Source organism: Echinops telfairi, unplaced genomic scaffold (genome assembly GCF_000313985.2).
Source record: "Echinops telfairi isolate 266 unplaced genomic scaffold, ASM31398v2 ScPeMD7_44;HRSCAF=162, whole genome shotgun sequence".
NCBI classification, from domain to species: domain Eukaryota; kingdom Metazoa; phylum Chordata; class Mammalia; order Afrosoricida; family Tenrecidae; genus Echinops; species Echinops telfairi.
The window spans coordinates 2,541,309-2,563,257 of record NW_022103942.1 but is presented as its reverse complement, the minus strand read 5'-3'; the positions used below and the strand labels follow the sequence as shown (position 1 = coordinate 2,563,257).

The following is a 21,949-nucleotide window of genomic DNA, read 5'->3' as shown; positions in this document are numbered from 1 at the left end:
TAATCCCACATGGGTCAGTCCAGAAGTATCAAACTTTCCTGTTTCACACACACACACACACACACACACACACACGCACACGTGTGCATGTGCACACACGTTGCTTTCTATCTTATAAATTAACAGATTTGGTTGGCCCTATCACTAAGTATAATCAGCTGGGCTTCTGACCCATAACCCAAACCCAGTGCGGTGGAGTGGGTTCCAACTGATAGGGACCCTACGGGACAGAAGAGAAATGCCCGAAAGGGTTTCCAAGGTGAGGCTTCTTGATGGAAGCAGGCTGCTGGGGTCGAACTGCTGACATTTCAGTTAGCTAGCAGCCAAGCACTTCAACCACTGCACCACCACGGTTTGGGGATTTTGACAAGGCCATCAAAACATGTGGTTTCAGAACATCATTAAAGAATGTTATTTTAATCCTGAGAAAGTTATTTAATTCCACAGAAGTTTGAAACCTGTAACATAAGCTTAAATCAGAGGTTAGCAAAGCTCTGAAGCTCTCCACAACAAAGCTATGAAGCAGGTAGCGTAGCTTCTCAGTGGAGTTCTGAGCTCCTTGGAGCAGGAAACCTGGTGCCTACAGGTAAGATAACACACAGGATACATTTGCATAAAGTAGATGGAGGGGAATTATTTTAAACTTAAAAGAGCAGATACTGTGGAGGATTGTGTACAACCCCCATTTTTAAAACTTCAAAGGAATGTCATCAGGAAGCCCAGAGTTCAGGCCACAGGCCATTAAGAGTGAAATTAGTGTTTCCAGGGAAAGGCAGTCCTAGAGATTCTGGTAGAAGCTGGTTAGGCTTGATGTATATCACTTGATCCCCTCTCCATAGCCAGCTATTGTAACTGACAACCTATTAGGGACATGTGAACTTTGTTGCCACCAGTTATAATACAATCAGGTGAAACCAGGGGACTCATTGCTCTCAGAATTAAGGATTGCAATCCAGTATGCATATGTGCACATAGCTAGTCAGGAGCACTCCAAGCATTTTTATATCTATCTCAACAAATCTGAAGGGATGTGTGATTTTTTAGTTCCTCTGCTTTTAAAAATACGTAAAGTATTTAGTTTTTCTTTAATGTGCAGTGAGTGCCATGTATTCTATGCAATGCATTTCTAAAAATTTTTAAATTACTTAAGATGAAAATACAACATACTCACTGAAAACAAAATGTATTGTGTAAGAGAATTTTATTAATCAAGGAAACAAATCAAAACTAAGACTACTCAAGTTGACTAATTAAATCACATCAACCCCATAAGGAAATACCAGCGAAGGCTAATGAAATTAAATTCCGAAAGAAAAGACATTAATTCCAACACTATTGAAGTAATAACTAGAACCCTGCAAATAGGGAAAATATAAACATCAGTACAAACACCTTCATTTGTGTGCTGAAACCTGATGAGTCAGGGAACATGAAGGCTGTCTTAGTCTTTGGGTGTGTTAGGTCAGAGACCATCACCAGCACCACTGATTTGATCCAAGTACTGACTAGTTCTATTACACAGTGTGATTCTCCGCTGCCTGTTAGCAGAACAGAGACTATGGACAGCATTTGAAATTCCCTGATGCAAATTATACAATCAAACCAGATAACCTTGGTTGAGGAGGGGACAGCTCAGAGGGGTTAATTTCCTATCAAACTACATCAGTAGGCAATTCAGAGGGGGTAATTCCATTTTACATCAAACAGCACACTGATAGTGCCTGGCAAAGAACCCCCGAGTAAAAGAAAAGTCAAGAGGAACACAGCATTTCATTTGCAATTTACTAGCTCTTCCAGTGTTTCAGGGCAATAGGAGATGTTGCAATGATCTCACATGAATGGGACATAAGTGGCGGACTTTGAACATATTGAGCAAATGTCGATTTCGTCAGCCTATTGGACTACTATCTTGATAGAGTCAGTCTATTGGTAAGTTGTCTCAGTAGCTTTTCAGTTTATTGGGCCAGTATCTTCCAATCAGGTGATCTCATTATTTCTTTCATAAAGGGCTGACAACTGTTCTTACACTGAAGAAGGGAAAAAAATTCCAAGTCAGGTAATTATAGGATAAAGACTAGAAAAAAAATCTCAATATACAATCCTTTATAAGTTGTAGACTGACATGAGTTATCCAGAGGGCTGTCTAGCATAAATGGAGCTTATGTACAGACAAAATATCATGGTTTGTTAGTTTGGGGGGCGGGGTAAGTAGGGGTGAGGGGGTGTCATGCCTTGCATCTAGACCTGCAAGGCTGACAGCGTATTGGACATTAACCAAGCTGAGTACCAAAATGAACTCACCTTAAAGTTGGAGAGGAGTAAACCCACAGATCCGTTGGCTACACTATCTCATACTGGTTATTTGTTATGGCACGAGAAAGGCAGTAGGCGAGAAAGATTCCAATCAGCTGGAAATAAAATATGAGCAAAATTAAACATACCACGAGCTTCAAATTGGCAGGATGTCAACAGGATAAGTCTATTTTCTTTGCACTTGTAATTTTGCAGACAATGAAATAAATGTTTTGTGACTGTTGTCACAGACACAATCACGCAAGGAACATTCAGGAGTCAGTTTTAGGGAAACTTTTCTTACTCATGTAAGGAAGAGATTTTCTTGGGAAGTAATACCTGTGCTGTCCAATATGGTAAGCTTTTAACTTTCCATGGCAAGCTTTCAAAAGGTAGCTAATATATTTCTTGTCTTAATGTGTTTCTAATACCATACCGTGGCATGTCTTTAAAGCAAAGACTTCCAAAAGCAATTACATAGGTGAAGATAAACTATGCCAATGCTTCTACCGGTACTACTTAATTTTTTCCGCTTGGCAAAAGAAAATGTGGCTTTTCTGAAAATGCCCTCACAACCCAGACCCCTGAAGTCTGTAAAGTCAGTGGCTCCAACCCTCCTAATACCGCGACCCTTTAATACAGTTCTTCATGTTGCGGTGACACCCCCCCACAACCATACAATTATTTTTGTTGCTACTTCATAACTATAATTTTGCTACTGTTATTAATCGGGCAACCCCTGTGAAAGGGTCGTTTGACCCCCCCAGAGGGGTCAAGACCCACAGGTTGAGAACCACTGCTGTAAGTGGGAGCCTCTGAGCGTTCTTAGAGGAACTAAGGTATTTCTTAAGCAACTTCAAAGGCTTACCTGAAAGCAAGCAACGCCAAATGAAAATCCTGCAACGATTCCCATTTCTGACTCTATTGTGGTCGTTACCTTCAGAAAGCAACCCTAGAAAGGGGGAAAGCAAACATTATGGACAACACAAATAAAGTATGCTTTTTCAAAGCATTTTCATCATATACTGCCCCTAAAAGATGGGTTTTAGCTACCAGTGTCTTTTATTGAAATCCATCCATACACACACACACACACACACACACACACACAGAGAGAGAGATTCCAGGCAAATGGTTATTCCCAACCATTTCTACCTTTTGCATTTCAACTCTTAATTATTTAAGTACTCATATATTCTTGAATAAAAAGTCTTGAACAGCTCCTTACTTCGTGGTTTACTTTACTTGCATCTTTGTTCGGAGTACATTCAGTTTTACAGCAGCTCTTTGGGTATCCGTGTTGGACGTAATAATTAGTATCTTCCCAATCTGTATATTTGGTGACACCACAACAATGCAACTGGAAAAGCCAACAAAAGCAATTAGACTACACATTCCTACCTTGTTACTAACTTTTAACCGGCATCATCTTAGATCACGATTTGTGATCTAGTTCAAAGGTCTCTACTGCAAGGTTAAAAATCCCTGTCGTGGATTGGCTAGGGCCCATCAGCACCACTAGCATCCATACAAGAAGAGAAGGAGGATATGTGTCCCCCAAGTACAATTACTTACTTTATTTTGTATCTTGTCTAGGGCATCACTTCTATAATCTCCTGTGGTGTTATATTGTGTCAGAGCTTTCTCATAATTATTCTTAAAGTTGTTCTTAATCTACAGCAAAGAAATACAATGTCATTAAATTACAGGTTCCAGGACGTTCTTTCATGTAATAATGTTCCAATTCAGAGTGCTAAGGTGACATACATTTTATTCAAGTGTGTGGACGGCTGTATTCCCCACCTCCCCCAGGGGAGAATCAGGGTAGAACTATGAATTCTGAGTGGAAAAAACTAAGCTTAAATCCAGCTATAGGTGAATAAAACATATTAAAGTTTCCAAATCCCAACTTACCTCATGTCTAAAAACAAATCCTACGATGGCAGCAACCAGTTCGACCAAAAATATTAGGGTCAGAAACATTGCATACTGAAAGACAGAAAGTCTAAGTCAGCATAAAATATAAAGGTTATATCGGAGCTGCAAAAAAATGAGTCAGCTTTTAAAAATTATTATTGCAAGCAAGGAAAACATACTGAATAAGTCTATATTTGGAAAGCTAAACCATCAGCATGTTTTCATAGAACAGGAACCGTTATAAAGGGATCTAGCCAATTCCAAGAGAACAAAGCCCTTACACACACCCACTCAAACGCAGGAAGCCATCTGAAGGACTCACCAGTTTTAGCATCCAGGCAGAAGCTCGACAGGTAGCAAAACAGCCAAAGGTGCCCAAAAGAATAATGACAGTGCCAGTGCCAATGAGCACAAAGGGGACATTGGTGGCCTTCTCATTTAAAAGGGAAAAATAATTCTCCAGGCTCACCTTGCCCCAAATGCCAACAGCAAGAAGGACAACACCAGTGATCTACATGGGAGAACAGAAACAGTTATACAGTTATTACATCCACCAGCATCTTCCAAACCGCTAACCACTCGGAATCTCACACACAATAGGTGTGAGAATGAATTGGGTAGTCCGGGATTTGGGGGGAGGGGGACGGGGAGAGGGAAGTGCACACATGGGCAGGCCATGATGAACCTACAATGCCCATAAGGAACCTACCAGGCAGCTCGCCAAGGCAAAATCAGAGAGCAACTCCACAAGGCATTATCAAGTATCTTAAAGTTCATCGAGGTTTTTTGCGGGTGTGTTAAACACAAGGCCAGGGCATATCTGCCCTTGGAACCAAAACGTCATAAAGATGGAGAGGGGGTTGGAAAAAAAAAAGTCCTTCCCATCAAGATTGCCAATCTCAGAAACCCTATGGGGCACTTTCCACTGGGTTGGAAGTGGAAAGTCGCTCGGGGGCGGAATCCATCCGCCCGTGGGCTCGGGGTTTAAGTTCCAGAGACTCTCCCCTCCCCCCGCCCCAACCTGGGATACAAAGGGGTGGTACACAAAAGGCAGCCTGAAGGCAGCCAGCGGGAGCGGAGTGAGCCCAGACTTACCTGCGCAAGACTCCCCTCTAATGAAGCAATGAAAAGAAAGAGACTATTAAGCGAGGGAGCCCTCGAGAGGGGCTCGGGGCAGCCTTGCCACACCAACGTTCGGGGACACCGTGGCCGTGTCCCCCCTACTCGCCCAGCGTGAGGAACTCGCAAGCCAGGCACTTCGGGGTACGATCCCAGCGCAGCCGGACGGCTGCCTCCGTCCTGCACCCCAGACCCTTTGGGCCGGGCTTGGGCCCCAGTAGTTCAGCAGCGGCAGCGCCGGGCTCCCGGGAGCTACGCCCCGCGCCTCCCTCCCGACCCCGCGCGCAGTCCCCCTGCCCACCCAAGCCCGGGAACCCCCGCCCGCCCGGGCGCCGCCGTTTCTCACCCAGAAGACGAAAGTGTAGATCAAGAGGACGCTCTTGAAACAAGTAATGACTGGCTTGGTCTGCAGTCTCCGCGAGGGGGACGCCATGGCTCGCCTAAGACCCCCGCACCACCGCGCCAGGCGGTCGCAACGAAGCCAGCGAGACGCGGAGACGCCGAGTCCCTCCGGAAACTGCCGAACCCAGCCGAGCGCCGACAACTGGGAAGAGCCGGAAACACTGTGCAATTTTCGAAGAGGGGAAAGTCCGGGAGGCTGTCGGGAAAGGGCCGACCATTGACGAGCGCCCCCTGCAGAAGGTTACTGGAAACTATATACAAAGGTTCTAGTGTTGGAAATACAGGTCTTCAAGTGGAGCATACATGTTTTCTCTCTCAAAGAATTCTACCCGCCCGCCACCCCTCCCCCGCCCCTATAACTTCATATTGTTTCTTTCACCAGCAGCGCCAGCCGCGCTCAGAGATTCGGCCTCTCCGGCCCCTGGTGCCCTAGAAGGAAGGAAAGGAAGGACAAGGTTAAAAGGGAACTAAGAATATTTTCTAATATGGGAATGTACCCACAAGAAATCTACTTCCAAGGGGGGCGGGGCAGAACAATACGAACAGTGACCTGTGTTCATGCAAAGGAAAAATGAAAATTTTTCATTTGAGTGGTGGGATTTGGCTGACCCCCTCCCCCCAAAAAACTAAATAAAGAATGGGCATATGAATGAATTGTGGGAAACCATCATTACACATTGAAAGACTATCAAATCAAAGTTACTTGTATGTTATTTGTAGAGGGATGAGATTAAAGGGCAGTCCCCTTTTCAATCTATTACATCACCACTGATACAAGCTTAACATCACAGGGGGCGTTTTCCGCAACACCATTGCAAAAGTCCCGGTTTAGTGGATGCTCAGAATAATTGTGCTTGAAACTTTGCTGGAAACATGTCATAGAACTAGAAAATAGGAAAGTTCCATCAACTCGGTCACAGAGTTGCCCTGTGCTTCGAATATTGACCGAAGGCTAGTTTCTTTGCCAGAGAATACGGTAAATTACGGCACTGCCAGGCTTTATACTAAAATTGCATCCTAAATAGAAAGGCCTAACACAAACAGAATAAATAAACCACAGACCTTTATGCTTGTAAAACACCTATATAAACTTGGGGACAAAATAAGGAAACACAGCAGACAGTAAATATTTAAAGCACCCCATAGGCCTTAGTTATAGGGAAGGAGGTTGAGGGGGGCTTTCCAAAAATAGGTACATAAAAAGATTTCTCCCTAGACAAAATGATCTCATCTCAGTGGTTCTAATATTAAAAACTTAAAACCTAGTCTTTGTAACTCTTTGTTACCTTAATGAAAGTATCCTCTGAAGCTTAGGTGTGTACTAAGTTCTAGAAGGGATTTTTGTTGTAAACCCAAGGACAAAGAAGCAGCTTGGCAGAAAAGGAAAAAACAGTAAAGAGTTAAAGCCAAAGCCACATCTTATTTCCAAGAATATATTGGTTTTCCTCTGCTCCCTTCCTCTGCCACTCACAACCACTGCTTTGTTTGAGCAGCAGACAGTGCCAAATTAAACCCAAGACCGACATGGAAATGAATATTCCTTTGGCCACAACATCTTACCCTACTTGCCTCCCACACTGCTATACCCAGACCCCTCTCTCATTCTGAATCCAAATTCAGACCAAAGAGGCATCCGATTCCATCTAAGCAATTTTTAAAAAATTCTTTCCTGAGGCCATAAGAATAAATTTATTCTTTAAAGTATTAACATTAACTATAATTTTGAACACTTACCATGTTCCAAGCAAGTCCTGTTGCTTAGCAATTGATACATGTTCCCCTTATGAATACATCACGCAAGCTCTATTATAAGATATTGACTGCTATAGTCTTCCTTTTACAGATAAAGAAACTGGTTCAGTAGCTAAGTAACTTGCCTAAGACTAAGCCCTGCCAACTTCAAGTTTTCCTCTTGGAAACTGGGCTTATTGTGTGGTGAGACATGACTACTATTGGACAAACAGCTGCCTTGCTTGAGAACCTGAGCAAAGACTGCTCTACACAAACTTTTAAGTATGAACAAGGGGCCTTTGGGTCCCCCGAAATACAAAGGCCTCCCATGTTTCCATGCATTTGCAATTTTTGTTGAATTCTTTTCACTTTTTCTCCAATGGCCTAATCACCTGGAAAGGCATTATGCCAGTGCCTAACTGGCAAGGTCCACAGTTCAATACTTTCTTTCGGATTCATCCTCTTCCTAATCACAAAAATACATGTTGGATACCAGAAACTTGGAGGTCAAGGGAAAATGCTTGCCTTCAGTATTAATGCTGCTTGTTTTACTTACCTTCAACAAATGCCAAAGACATTTAAACCTAATCTCGAAGGTGACAAGAAGTTACTAAAGGCAAGACTCCCTACTAAACGCTGAATGTAAGACAACAGTTGAATATTTTCCTTTTGCCCCATGGTTTTAGCATCAAACATGTAATTTTGTGATCAGAAAGAGGGAGAACTTAGGTGGTGGGACTAGAAAGACAGAAGATTGGACTCTTTGCCCCACTAGTCTGGGACAAGCAGGGCTAATGTCCTTCCTAGGTGATTAGGCTCTTGAAGTGGAGGCGAGAGTTAAATTCAACAAAGACAATCTCAGCTTATTTCCTGCTTTACCAACATAAATTTTCTGCTCCAAGTCAGGTTAGTAGGATTCATTCCCCAATAAACAAAACCTGTTCTGTATTCCCTATCTACCCTCCAAACACACTCAAACTTCCTGCCCCCGACCCACAGTTCAGCTAACCCCCAGACACTTCTTTCTAAACATTAAAACTCAATCTAACCATACATTCTACAAATTCTTTGTTCCTATAGTCCCTGCCTTGCAGGTCTGCTTACCTGCATTCCATCCTGCTGTCTAGATGGTATGAAACAGGCAACGAGCTCCTGTGGCGGGGCTCCTGCGCTCCCTTTTAGACTCTCCAGAGGACCCTAGGCCATAAGGCTCTCTGGAGGAGTTCATAGTTGGGGCTCAGCCAATCCCTATCAAGCACATTAGTCATAATAGATCTCTGAGGACACCACATATCAGTGGTTTGATAAGTTAAATAAAGGTTTGATAAGTTAAATAAAAACTAAAAGGTATAGGTTATCTTAGCATTACATGAAACAGAAACAGGAGAGCTGCCAGACAATATCTTGGGCCATTATTATTCTCTACCGTGGGAACAAGTACAAAGAAATTAGTTATGACATTCTGAATACAACTGATCCCTTATTCCCATTATGCCCCCATCATTTTCATTTTCGAATCTCTTTTCTAGCGTCCTTTCAATGACTTTTGGCACAGTTATCTGTCCTGAAACTTCTACCTAGTTTCTAATTCTCATAATTTATATTACAGCTATGGAGTGCTCCCCCCCATTCATTTAAACAGATCATTCACAGATACAGTTTTAAGAATTAGCTTCCTGAATAGGAATCTGTTTTATTCTCACCGTCTTCTGTGTATCCCCACGATTCCTTCTCTGAAATCTCTCCTGTGACTTTTCCCCGATCCAGTCCTTTCAGAACCTCCATGTATCCTTTCCTCCTGTCCAGCCCTGCCCTCTCCTTCTTTAAACAGCTATGTTACAGTTTGAGACACATCGCAATGAGAAATACTTTTATGTGGCATTACTCTTCATAATTTCATGTCAATTTGCATTAGTTCATTTGTCAGGAAAGCGTTCCAGTTTAACCTCATTAGTTTTGCTAATATCTCAGTTAGGTAAGCCAATTGCCATATTTACCATCTTTCTAAACAATACCTTGTTGACTATCTAGAGTAGTGTTTCCCAAAGTGAGCAATCCTGCGGAAGCAGATGCCTGCGCTTCCCCTGGAATGTGGACTATAGCATACAAAGTTTTCATTGCCAGGGTGGCGCTGCATTTTTCCCCCCTGAAAAGGGACTAGTAGGCCAAGCAAGTTTGAGAAGCTATGAATTATCGGGTATGTTTTTCCAGGGGTTGCGATGGGAAAGGTTCTGCCTTCAACTTGACGCTTGAGCACTTTTTATATGAAGCCTTCTTTTCATATGAATGCCCCACCTGTTTTTGGTGACGTTTTTCCTATTACCCATCCCAGGGCTTCAAGGGAATGCGCTTCCTCTCCTTTAGAAGCTTCATATGAAAAGTATTGACATTGAATATGAAAAAGTCCAAGCTGAACTTTCTAAATGTTAGGCAGTTAGCTGTATGCGTGTTGTAAATACCTTTGTGTGTCTTTGTCTTTCCAAACAATTCATATCCATATAGAAAGGTGTCCATCTTCATAACTCCACTGTGTCTAGCACTGTGTTTTCCTTACATGGCAGGTACTTCAGAAACAGTTTTTTGCTCAATCCCCACCCCACCCCACCCCCCACCCCCCCCGCTCCCGATTTTTGGTGAAGTTTTTCATATGACCTATCCAGAACTTCAGGGAATACCATTCTTCTCATCTGAAGTCTCCCCTGACTTTTATCTCCCGGTGATTTCCATACCCCCTTCTCACTGTGGAGCCCTGGTGGCATCGAGTACTTACATGGTGAGCTACTGACCCCAAGGCCATCGGTTTAAACCCACCAGCCACTCTGTGGGAGAAAGATGAGGCTGTCTGGTCCTGTCAGGGTTTACAGCTTTGGAAGCCCTATATAGAGTCACTATGAGTGGTGATTGACTCAACGGTAGTGAGTTGGGTCTTTTGACTATTTGGGCTCCTAACTATCCTCTTTAACCCTTCATGGCCACCCTCTTGTGCTTTTCGTCCTGTTCTCAGTGTGTCTGGAGCCTTTATGCAGCCTCAGGTACTTATAGGCTAGGCCTCAAGGCCTTCTGTGGTAGGCAGGGGTGGAGTGGTCTGCATCCAAAGTAGACTGGAGCACACATACAAAAAGACTCGAGCAAGGTCCTTGAGCTCAGTCTCCAATAGAAGACAGAGAGAAGTAAAGAACATTTGCATTCAGGGCAGCAAGTCCTTTGCCTTGTACAGACATGTACAAAGTGCTCTGAGAAAAAAGGAAGATAAAGCAAATCACTGCTATCTAGGGTGGGCTGGGAGGGAGTTTCAGTATGATGTGCTATGCTAAAGAGCTCACCATCCTTTCTTTGCCACAAGAGACCCAGTGAAGGGGTTTTTAGAAAGATATCCCTATTTTAAAAAGATAACTCACCGTCCAATGGTAGACTATATTTTACTGTTCTCTCTCTGTCTCTCCCCATCCCATCCTTCGATACATATAACTAATTCTCTATTACCTAACACATGAACTGTAAACTCCTATTTTTCATGATCAAAGGCCCCATAAGTTGGCCCTATCCTAATTATTCAACCTTTTTTCCTACCAGTTTCCTCTTTACCAGTTTGCCCATCCCCCTCTGACACCGCAATGAGCTCTTGTCTGTGTCATTGCCCTGAGAGCTGACCAAGCTTCATCTCTTGTCAGATGCCATCCCCTCCTCTGCCCTTCCCTTCAAGTTTCCACACACTATATCATAGCTTTGGGCACTTTATTATTTTATAGACTTGTACTGTTTTCTAATCACTTTGGTCCCCCGTTCTCCGTTACTAATATGAGCTTTCTGGAAGCTGAAGAGTAGTACAATACATGAGATCAAAGAGCACACCTGTCTTCCTCACCACTGTATCCCAGGTGCTTATGGATAGCCAATAAAGGTTAGTTCCCTAAGCACACATAATGTAATTAAACACATTTTGTTGTTATTGAATGGGTCTTCTACTCCACAAGGATGGGTATTTTGTCTATTTTGTCCACTGTCACCTGTCAAGCACCTAGGATGGAATGTGGCACAAACAGAAGTTCATTAAATATTTGTTGAATTAATTAGGGATTTAGATGTTCGAGGCTTTATTGGTCACATTCACTACAGCCTCCCCCATCCTTGATGGAGTAAATTCTTGATAAACGTGCTGCAAGAGCAAGGCCCAGATCATGTCTGCTACACTGTGATATGTCTATCACATTGTTGAAGGGAGAATGGAAATTCAATACATAGTTGTGACTGACAGGCTTGCCGCTGAACTTTGCATTCTCATCAGTACAGTTCTTCTCTTCATGAACAAGAAAGGGTTACTGAATTGCTTGCTCACACAGCTTTCTAAGCCAGTTTAAATTTTTTTTTCTTCTTCCACAACTTGTGACTTTTCCAGGGATGGAAATGTCATCTCTGAGGGGAGAAAGCATATAAAGAACTGGCCTTGCTGTGGTAGAGAATAGGCTCATTACTTGAAACCAAAGTGAAGAAAGCTTGCTTATGAAAGAGAAACATATCCCTTGGTCCGAAGGCACTGGGAAACCGCTTAGTGCCGGCTACAACCCTGCCGGGCACATAGCATCTAGAGTCCTGTAAACTGCCTCCCTCTGTCTAAAGTCTCCTTCGGCCTGCTTTCCCACCACTCTGGTTATAGGAAATCAGTCTTTACTCTTCAGGCAAGAAGCTCATGGTACGTGTGTGGTGGTGGTGGTGGTGCTGGGGTGGGGGAGTAAATCAGAATATCAGTTCAGGGAAGTTAGGTTATCAGTGAGAAGGTTTCAACATGTGTCTAACCCTGTACTATCCAGATGAGGAATGCTAGAAGAACCCTGGTAGTGTGTTTTATTCGCTGTGCTGCTATTTGAAGCCACCAACCACTCTGTGGGAGACAGATAAGCCTTTCTACTCCTGAAAAGAGTTTCAGTCCCAGAAACTCACAGTTCTACCCGGGCCTACAGTGTCACAATGACTCAATGGCAGTGAGCTTGGTTTGGTTGAGTTTCTCACTCCTGTAAAGAGTTAGTCTCAGAAACCCCCAGGGGCTGTCCTATAGGACTCGACTCTATGGCAGTGAGCTTGGTTTTTGAGGAATGATGGGATGGAGAAAGATCCAGTGAGTCAAAGTCCGCTGCAACTCTCTTCTCCTCTTGGAGTTTGTGAAAGTCCTTCTCATTCAATCCTGGCGTCATGCTGAGTCATAAAAAACAAAGCTCTCCTCTGGGCGACCCTTGGGCCAGCCTCTGTTAGTCATGACTCTACTCACAGGCTTGGAGCCAGCATCACTCACATTTCTCCTGGTTCTGCAGCAGACCGGACTGAGTCCCTGGAATCTCTGTGTTCCTTCTCCAGCTCTCTAAGACCTTTCTCTGAGGGAGGAACAGTATAGCTTTAAGGAAAATTTTGGCAGATGCAGACGTCCTAACATCTGGGCAGCGTTAACAGAATCCCGGAGGCCCAACAGACCAGGAGCCACTGGTTCTAGGAATGCTAAAGTAGGAGCTTCTTCTGACCAATAAAAGGAGCAGAGAAGGAGAAAAAGAGGAGATAGAAAGAAAACACATCCCCACCCACAGAAAGCAGGTAAGCACTGTCCCTCACCCCTCCAGGCTACACTCGCTCATTTCACAACCCTGGCAAGCGGTGGGGTGGGGCCGGGGAGTGAAGAGACCAGAGATGAGGACCATTAATATGACTGGGTGGTTGGTGGGGAAGAAGCAGGCAGATCTTTTAGGAAACTAAATCATTAACTGCCTTTCCTTTGTGCTAGAAACCTGGCTGCAGACTGCCTTTGCAGTCCCGAGTGGTGGAGGGGTGGCTGACTTCAGTGGGATGAGTCCAGTGTTCAATTTGAGATTAAGGAGGAGGTGGGTAGGAGAGGGGCCACAGACTTAGAATACTGGTGCTGAGAAAGGAGAGACTCTGCTCCTGAACAAAGGCTGGATGGGGGGGAGAGGGCAGTGATTAGTTCTCCAGCTGCTCATGTGCCTGCATCGCTCTTTAATCCCCTTCTTTCTCCTTCTTTCATGTCCTTCTTCCATTTCTTTCAGTTCTGTAAAAACTTTCTTCCCTCCCTAGCTTCCTCTCACCCGTTTTCACTTTTGTTTGCCTTCCTCTCTTGTGCTCACTCGTTACTCTGCTCTCTCTTGTGCTCACTCGCTACTCTGCTTCCTGACCACTCTCTAGATAAAAGTGAAGCCTCATAGTGGTGGATTGGAGTATATGCAAGCTTGCCATTCCCGGACCTCCTGTGTCCCTGAGGGACTATGGAGACCAACTGTTTCTGAGATGGACTCCTCCCCTGAGCATGGCCTTTCATTGAAAGAAGGTGGATGAATGGGTGCTCTCAGAGCGACCAGTGGCTAGTTTATCCCAATGGGCAGCAAGCTTAAAACAGTCATTTACAAAGTATGTGCCCACTGGGAACCTCAAAACTCTCCCCATTAGAGTGAGGTCAGGAACGGAAGTGAGAGGGTAATGACAACTTGTTCAGCCTCTGCTCCTGCCCTTCAGTTCGTTCCTGCTAAGGGCATCAACTCCCTTCTGGGTCAGCAGAAGAAAACTGGAAGCTTAAGCTGGACTTGAAAGCCAGAAGCCACGACCCCCAACCCACGAAGTCTCAAAACTCAGAGCAAAGAACAGCTGCTGCCGGAGAGACTAGAAAAAAGAAGCATCCAATCTTGTCCAATTTGACGACACTGATAGACTAGAAGCTGACAACACTACGATCTAATGCATACGTGAAGGGCTTCTTAACCTATGTGGCAAAAGGAGATAAAAAGAGAATGGAAGTTTTCCACACACTTTTTGAAGCCCCTCTTGTCCATTGATGCATTGATTGCTTCGCTGGGTACCATACAATAATCTGTTTGACAAGACATAGCACTGGATGCTCATATTATGATCCTCCTTTCACAGAAGAGGGATCTGAGGGCCAGATAAGTTCAGGAATTTGTCCAAGTGCCTGTAACCAATAGGTGAAAGAATTGGATTCGGATTCAGAGATCTGTGGAACTACAGAATCCAAATATCACTTAGTCCAAATAGTCAAATGATTTCCCTGATAAGTTGTTAGGAAATCTTAGTTTAATAGATGGAGCCAGAAACTGGGAACCTAGAAATAGGTAAGCTGATTCTGGTCCACTGTGACTTTGTGTTGTCTTTTTCTTGATCTTGATTCCTCAATATTTCTCTATATAAGTTCGGCCTAAGAGACCTGGTGTTGCAGTGGGCTGCTAACTGCAAGAGGGAAAGACCAGGCTTTCTGTTCCTGTAAAGATTTATAGCCTCTGAAACCCAAAGGGCCACTTTGACTGTGTCCTAGAGGATTGTTAGGAGTTGCAGTCGACTCGATGGCAGTAGACAACGTGGGCATTGGAACATTTACATCTAATCTCACCAAGGTCCGGTAAACACCAATTGTCTTATGTCTTTTTCCTGGGAGAGAAAACCCACAGTCATTGAGTTGATTCCGACCCAGAGCAACCCTACATATGGTTTCCAAAGGTATCAATCTTTATGTGAGCAGATAGCTACATCTTTCTTTCACGGAACAGCTGATAAATTTGGAACCTCCAACAAATAGAGTCTTGTGATTCTAAAAAGTCTTATGGTGGGAAGGAGGGTGGTAATTAACTGACATTCATTAATTTAACATGTTCTCTTCTTTCTTGAAGATTTCATCCCCTCACTTTGGGAAGTTGACTGATTGCTGATTCCTGGAAGTCCTTTTCCTTTGCCTTGATACTGTCCTCATACCTCAACTCTTGCTTCCGAAACCCCACTGTCAAGAATGACCCGGCAACTAACTCAAATAGGAGTCCTCTCTCTGCTGCTCTTCCTAACTCCAGCAGTGACCCCAACATGGTATGCTGGTGAGTACTAGGACAAACAAACCCAAAGGCACTGTCATTGAGATGATTCCTTCTCAGAGGCAATCCTACAGGACAGAGTGCAATGATCCCTGTGGGTTGCCCAGAGTGTAACTCTCTACGGGAGTAGAGAGCCTCATCATTCTCCCATGGAGCAGCTGGTGGTTTTGAACTGTTGACCTTGCAGTTAGCAGTCTGCTTCTTAACCTCTACGGTGCTATCCAGGGAGAGCAGGGCAGGAACCAAGTCTTGAAGGAGCAAAGACTAAGACTATAATAAATGACACTTAGATTAGACACAAGGAGGACCCATTCTTGACTATGAAAAAATAATTCAGCATTGTAGCTGGCTACCACAGGATGCTGTTGAGGCTCTGGTGCCCTGGTGGCATGGTGGATAAGCATTGGGCTATTTACTGCAACATCAGTGGTTCAAACTCCTTGGTAGCAAGATGAGGCTATCTGCTCCCATAAAGATTTATAATTTCAGAGGCCCTCCAATATGACTTGATGGTAATGGGTTGGCTTGATTTTGGAAAGGGAGATAGGGGCCCTAGTGGCACAGTGGCTAAAGTGCTAGGTTGTTCGCCAGTGGGCTGGCAGTTCCAACCCATCGAACAAATCAAAATAGATTTGGCTGCAGTTGGTTTGGGTTTAGTTTAACAAGAGATATCTGAAAATAGGCCAGAGCAGCACAAAAATGAAAACGTTAAACAAGAGGGCCTTGGAGGTCATTTTCTTACCTGCTTCTGCACTTTCTTACTTGCTTCCTGAAAACCGGTTTCTAATATTAATTCGGTTATGAATGAAATCTCAAGACTCTTTTCAAGACCACAAAAAAATCGGACTTGGGCCACATAAATCATTTGGGTAAAAAACACAGGAGAAAGGCATAAGGCAATCTTTTTCTCAAGGAAAGCAAGACGATGTCAATCTTGTTCTCAGTTTGGGGTCAATCTCCCTCTCATTGCTCTCTCCCCTCTCCTTTCCCTCTCCTCTCTTCCCTCTTTCTCTCCCTTCTCTCCTCTTCCTTCTCTTCCCTTTCCTTTTGTCTCTCTCCCTCCTCCCTCCTCCCCCTCCTTTCCCAGACCTTATTTCGAAGATGAACCTTTTCTAACTCCCTTTGTGTCAATCTGCCAAAGATGTCAGAGCAATACAAATCACATCCTCGTGAACAAGAATTCCCCTGTTTCTTTTGGGCTGTTCCTTACTTTCACAGAGACGACGATTTCTGGATTCCTGAGTGTATCATCCTTCTCCCCTGGAGACATGTTATTGTTGTGTTGCCTTAAGTGGATTCCTAGTTCTATGAGTGCCTGGAGACATGGGGGTTTGACAAGAGCAGACTCAGTGAGGACAGGGAAAGGGGAAGTGGGAGGAGGAGGGGTGATGGAAATATAATGAGGTGGTAGACAGAGGTTTTTGAAGCATCCCAGCTGACATTCCAAGTGCTAAGAATACTTCGTGGCCTGCAGTGTCTGTCCTCATAGGGACTAGGGGTGGGGATGGGAGTAGGGTAGAGGAAAGAGACAGGCCCAACCAGTGGGGTTAGGAAAATATCCAGAGATGAGTAAATAACAAACTGCTCCCATCACAGCCCCCATCGCAGCCACAGTCATTGCAGCTAAAATTTTCCACATGCCCTTAGCTCCTGGTGGAGGACTTTGGCAGTAACTCTGTTTGTCTGGAACAGCTGCATGAAGCTTTCAAACAAATATGCAAACTTCTTCCCCTCTTTGGTTTAGCCTGACTTGGTAGGGGGGGAAGCACAAGGGCTGACATTGAGATGCAGAAATGCAAATCAAGCCCTTGGCAGAATACACACTGTGTGGGGCTAAAGGAGCCCCATTCTCCAGGAGGGAATTTGCAGCTGTCCTCCCTAGCCTCCTCCTTGCTTCAGTCCAAGTGCATAAGAATAAAATCCAGCCAAAGACCACTGGCAGGGGTAGAGGTTAGATAGTGCAGTGCTCCGTTGTGAACACCTGTATGATACCTCACAGGGAGCCCCGGTGGTGTCGTGAGTTATGAACTGGTTTGCTAACCATAAAGTCAACAGTTCAAACCGCCCAGGCAAGCTTCCGGAGAAAGATGAGACTGCTCCTGCAAGGCTGTACAGTTTCAGAAACCCCAGTGAATGCTTCCACTCTGTTCTACCGGGTCACTATGTGTTGGAATCAACTTGATCCGACGGCAGAGGGTTTGTTTTCTGTTATTGTTGTTGTTTGGTTTGTTGGTTTCTTTAGGCGAATGGAACGCATGGAAGCCTGAGCGGTGGGCGTCTTGGGGAAAGGGAAGATTTTATACATATACGTTCTGTCAAGAATCTCGAAAGGCTTGCCAACACAAAGACGGCGCTCTCCATTTGCACAGGAATCATCTGGGTCACCGCTGACTCGGAGGCTGGCGGGGCTGCTGAGGTCTCCACAGAACCGCAAACCCACTTATTTGACCCTCCTCTATTCTTCCAAGGCTATTCGAGAAATGTGCCGTTTCAGTAATCCTTCTCCCCCTTCTGCTTGCTCTCACTGCTAGCTCTGCTCCCTGGTTCATTCATTGAGCAGCTACTTACTGAGGCACTTGTCTTGCAGGGTCCGGTCACTTGTACAACCTTGTCTCAAATGAGAGTGACCTATGGAAGGCAGCCAACTCTGAAGTCGGGGCTGATCAGAAAAAGGGCCCAGGGAGCCTCAGCAGGGGTGGGAAGGGGTAAGGACAACAGAAAGCCTTGGTATTTGATTTTCCTTTTGACTCATTTTTCACTTGTTATGGTTTTGAATATTTCTCACTTTCTTTTTGATGGCGGTTTTTCTCTGGTTTATTACTGTTGTTGTTGTTTTTATCTGGGACTTTAAAAAAATAGTTTTCCAGGATATGAAATCCAGGATAGGCAAATCTATAGAGACAGCTTGATGGCTACTGGGGGTAGGGAAGGAGAAGTTGAAGAGAAATGGGGCATTAGAGTACAAGAAGGAAGAAAATGTTCTGGAACTGATTGTGATGATGATTATACAACTCTTTTGATATGACCAAACTATTGAGCTGATTCATATGTGAGTGATATATCAATAAAACTATTTTTCCAAAGAACATACATAAAGCCAAGAGTGGGCTAATGGTGTGTATTTGCATATTGCAGTTCAGGAAGGCAAACTGGATCTGTCATTAAAAGCTAAGCATTAGTGTGGATCTTAGGGTAGTCTTCAACTATCACTTAAATCTCCAACCACACCTTTGTGGAGCTCAGTGCTTGTGGGATCTGACCAGGCTTTGGAAATTGGAAGAAGCCAGTAACGGGATCACAGAGTCGCCACTGATAAGGGAGCTAAAGAGTGATGCTCAAAGCACTCGCCACAAAGCTAAAGCAGGACGTTAGGAGGGTACTCCTCTTAATTATATTCTTACACCCTACCCAAGTACCACAGCATTGTCAGTACAGGTGCATATTTCCAAAGACAGGCCAAAAGGAGAAACAGGAAGTTTTAAAGCAGCAGTTCTCAACCTGTGGGTCGCGACCCCTTTGGGAGTCGAACGACCCTTTCACAGGGGTCGCCTGATTCATAACAGTAGCAAAATTACAGTTATGAAGTAGCAATGGAAATAATTTTATGCTTGGTGGGGGGGTCACCAAAACATGAGGAACTGTATTAAAGGGTCATGGCATTAGGAAGGTTGAGAACCACTGTTTTAAAGGAATAGGGTAGGCCCAGCCCATTCCGGTCACAAAGCAAACTTGGCACTGGCCCTGATACCTCTGCCCCCTAGAGACTGTAATTATGTGATTCAGTCTTTCCCTTTCCCACATCCTCTGTCATTCTGAAATGCTTAGTGGCCTTTGATCCTACATATAGCCGGTAAGAAGTCTGTACTGTAAGAATGATGTGGGATTTTTAATCCCCATTGGAATATACATCTTACCCTACCCTCTTCGTGGAATGTCTGAGCTTGGTATCTAAGGGTCAAAAGACGAGCTGGATCCCACTCTGCTATAAAGTAGCTGGGAAACCTTGGGCAACTCCCTTAACCTCTCTGAACCATTTTCTTTATCAGTACATTGGAAGATAATGATAATATGTATACATATACATATATATCCTCATTATGCCATCACAGTTGCCATAATGATGGCAAACATTGCATAATATTGTCATAAATAGTGCATATATGTGTAGCACATAATAAGGAAAGTAACATTAGCAGTTATCCAGTTACAGGCCTCTGGCCCTCCTGTTTTGTGGTAAATGGAGGCTTGCTCCCTGCTGAGCACCTCTTCATAAGCTAGCTCTGTAACAGGAATGGGAAAGCCCAGTGCCTGCTTGAGGGAATCACACACAGCTGGCCTCCTGTTGACAGGAGCCCTAAGGCTTTGAGGCTAATACTAAATTGAAACAGCTGACCAGAATCCCATGCCCCACCAAAGAAAGTACTCATATGGTAAATGAGAAAACAAGGGAGAGGAGATCCAGGGAGAAATAAAGGGAAATTGGGAAAACTGAAATGGGAAACAATGGTGGGAAAGGGAGAGAGAGAGAGAGAGAGAGAGAGAGAGAGAGAGAATGAACTCTTTGCTCTGGAATGAGGGCAAACCAACGAGGACATGATTTCATACTGCAAACTTTCAATTTGATTCATTCCCTTGTTCACCAAGTTGGACTGGTTCCCCAGGCCCCAGTCTGGGTTTGTGGGCAATGGAGGAGCTTCATCCTCTAGCTCTCAGCTCCACCCTTCGGTGCAGGGGGCCCTGTGCCTCTTCCCAGAGAGGAGGCCGGCACGTTTGTGGTCTGAGTGTTTACACAGACAAAGAGCTCGGGCATGAAAACCCTGCCCTGTTCAGGAAGCACACCCCCTCCTGGAAATGGGGAATTGTCTTCTGGCTCAAGCCTGGCTCCCTGCCCTATTCCTGTGCATGCATTAGGGCTCAGAGGGGCGGACAGGGGGACTTCCGGAAAAGTCACTCCGGAAAGAACCAAGTTGTTTTCCAATTAGTTCTTATTCATGACCGATTTCCTGTAGTCTGGTAGAATGCACTGTTTAGTCTCCCAGACAGCCACAGAGCTCTCTCCACCAGGGGCTGTGCCACTGAACTAGATGGGGGGGGGGGGGGGCAGTCGGGAGGGGCGTGGAATGTTCTTTGACTCTGTGACTCCTTGTTAAGGACCCTGCTGATTAGAGAAACTGGAAACTTCTCCAAAGGATGCTCACTGCCTTTTCTCTTTTCCAAGCCAGAGTAAACTGCTCTTGAAATTTTTCTTCTTCCTGGCCCAGCTTTGGGAACAGTTCGGACATGTAAAATTAGTTCATTAATTAAATTCTTCCTGTTGTCCTCTCATTATCACTATCCGTTCTCAAATGATTTCACCACCATTAAGACAAACCCTAAGCAAAAAACTCTCCCTTTCCGCCATATTCCCCTCCCCAACAACCACTCATAATCTTTGATTTCTATATATTTGCATATTCCATGTAAGTGAGTTATGTGTCCTCTTCTGACTAACTTTTTTCACTTAGCATGAGGTTTCCAAGGTTCATCCATGCTGTGGCATGCACCCGAGCTTCATTTCTCTTTATGATTGAGTAGTGATATCTAATGGTATGTTATGGGCCACACTGTATTCATCTAGTCATCTCTTGGGAGGCCTTTGAGTTGTTTTCACTTTGGAGCTATGGTGAAGAATACCGGACTGAACACTGGTACACAAGTTCTCCCTTTGCCTTATGACTCATCCCTCTCTGCCCTGACACCCTAGCCCCAGCAGCGGTGATCAGGTGACCAACCCTGTAGGCTAGTGGAAGCTCGTGGAATTGGTCCCCTCTGAAGACTGTGAGTAGACCTGGCACTAGTGGGAAGACCCTACTAGGACCTTCTAATTGGGACAATCATCCTTCCTCAGAACTTGGTCATCTGTGTGCCACCAAAGCATATGTTGTTGTATCCAAAAATGGGCCATATTTAGTCCAGATTAGTAGATAGTCAAGAAGTTCTCCCCCCGCCCCATTTTCAATAGAGAGTTTTAATGTTACCAATGAGGGCCCCCTCACCACCACCACCACTACCCTGATCCCAACCCCACCCATTACCCACACTGAACTCATCCTCTCCATTCTGGAAATTTCAAGAGTTCTGAGATATGCCCACAGGAGTTCTGATTTTCCAGAGGCTGATTCTTTCCCATTAAATAGTCACCTAGCTTCTAACTGCAGGAGTCCCTCAGGAAGGGACAAAGTTGAATGAGGAGCATGTGGGGAAGGCCATGAGTGAGAAGTTCCAATATCATTCTGGTATTATCCTCTTCACTCTAGGCTCCGGCTACTATCCAGATGAAAGCTACAATGAAGTATATGCTGAAGAGGCCCCACAGACCCCTGCCCTAGACTACCGAGGTAACCTTCAACTGCTCCTGGCCTACGTCTCTAAACTCTTCCTGGAAGCATCCCAGCTCTGATTGCCAGCTCAGGGAATCAGAGAATTTCTTTTTTTTTTTTTTTTTAAATCCTGTACTTGGTTACTGATTTGCTGTGTGACTTCATTGCTTTCGCCTTAAGGTTGCCCATCTAAGTGAGTACCTACTCTGTGCCTACTCCCATGCTAAGTAAGACTGTGGGCCATACAAATTGTGAGATAGG

The 21,949-nt window shown here is 44.5% G+C and overlaps 2 protein-coding genes across 2 annotated transcripts in view; one reads left to right on the top strand and one right to left on the bottom strand.

Moving 5' to 3' along the window:
- Nucleotides 1–1,184: 1,184 nt before the first annotated feature.
- TSPAN6 (tetraspanin 6) lies at nucleotides 1,185–5,824 on the bottom strand. Its single transcript, XM_004711190.2, has 8 exons — nucleotides 5,675–5,824; nucleotides 4,532–4,720; nucleotides 4,207–4,281; nucleotides 3,868–3,966; nucleotides 3,521–3,652; nucleotides 3,161–3,244; nucleotides 2,302–2,408; nucleotides 1,185–2,027 (listed from the first exon to the last, which is right to left on the bottom strand). The coding sequence occupies exons 1-7, from the start codon at nucleotides 5,759–5,761 to the stop codon at nucleotides 2,340–2,342; spliced, it is 735 nt and encodes a 244-aa protein (XP_004711247.1). The 5' UTR covers nucleotides 5,762–5,824; the 3' UTR covers nucleotides 1,185–2,027; nucleotides 2,302–2,339.
- Nucleotides 5,825–12,795: 6,971 nt separating this feature from the next.
- Nucleotides 12,796–21,949, top strand: part of SRPX2 (sushi repeat containing protein X-linked 2) — a 36,490-nt gene continuing 27,336 nt past the window's right edge. Inside the window, exons 1-3 of the mRNA XM_004711189.2 lie at nucleotides 12,796–13,041; nucleotides 15,135–15,332; nucleotides 21,626–21,706. Of these exons, the coding sequence (XP_004711246.1) occupies nucleotides 15,251–15,332; nucleotides 21,626–21,706 (163 nt within the window). The 5' untranslated portion in view covers nucleotides 12,796–13,041; nucleotides 15,135–15,250. The remainder of the gene's footprint in view (nucleotides 13,042–15,134; nucleotides 15,333–21,625; nucleotides 21,707–21,949) is intronic.

Coding starts and splice junctions, on each gene's coding strand:
- TSPAN6 (XM_004711190.2), bottom strand. CDS start 5,761: ATGGCGTCCCCCTCGCGGAGACTGCAGACCAAGCCAGTCATTACTTGT. Junction 3,967..4,206: donor GATTTGTTTTTAGACATGAG/GTAAGTTGGGAT, acceptor TCTTTGCTGTAG/ATTAAGAACAACTTTAAGAA. Junction 3,245..3,520: donor CAAGTAAAGTAAACCACGAA/GTAAGGAGCTGT, acceptor CCCCCTTTCTAG/GGTTGCTTTCTGAAGGTAAC.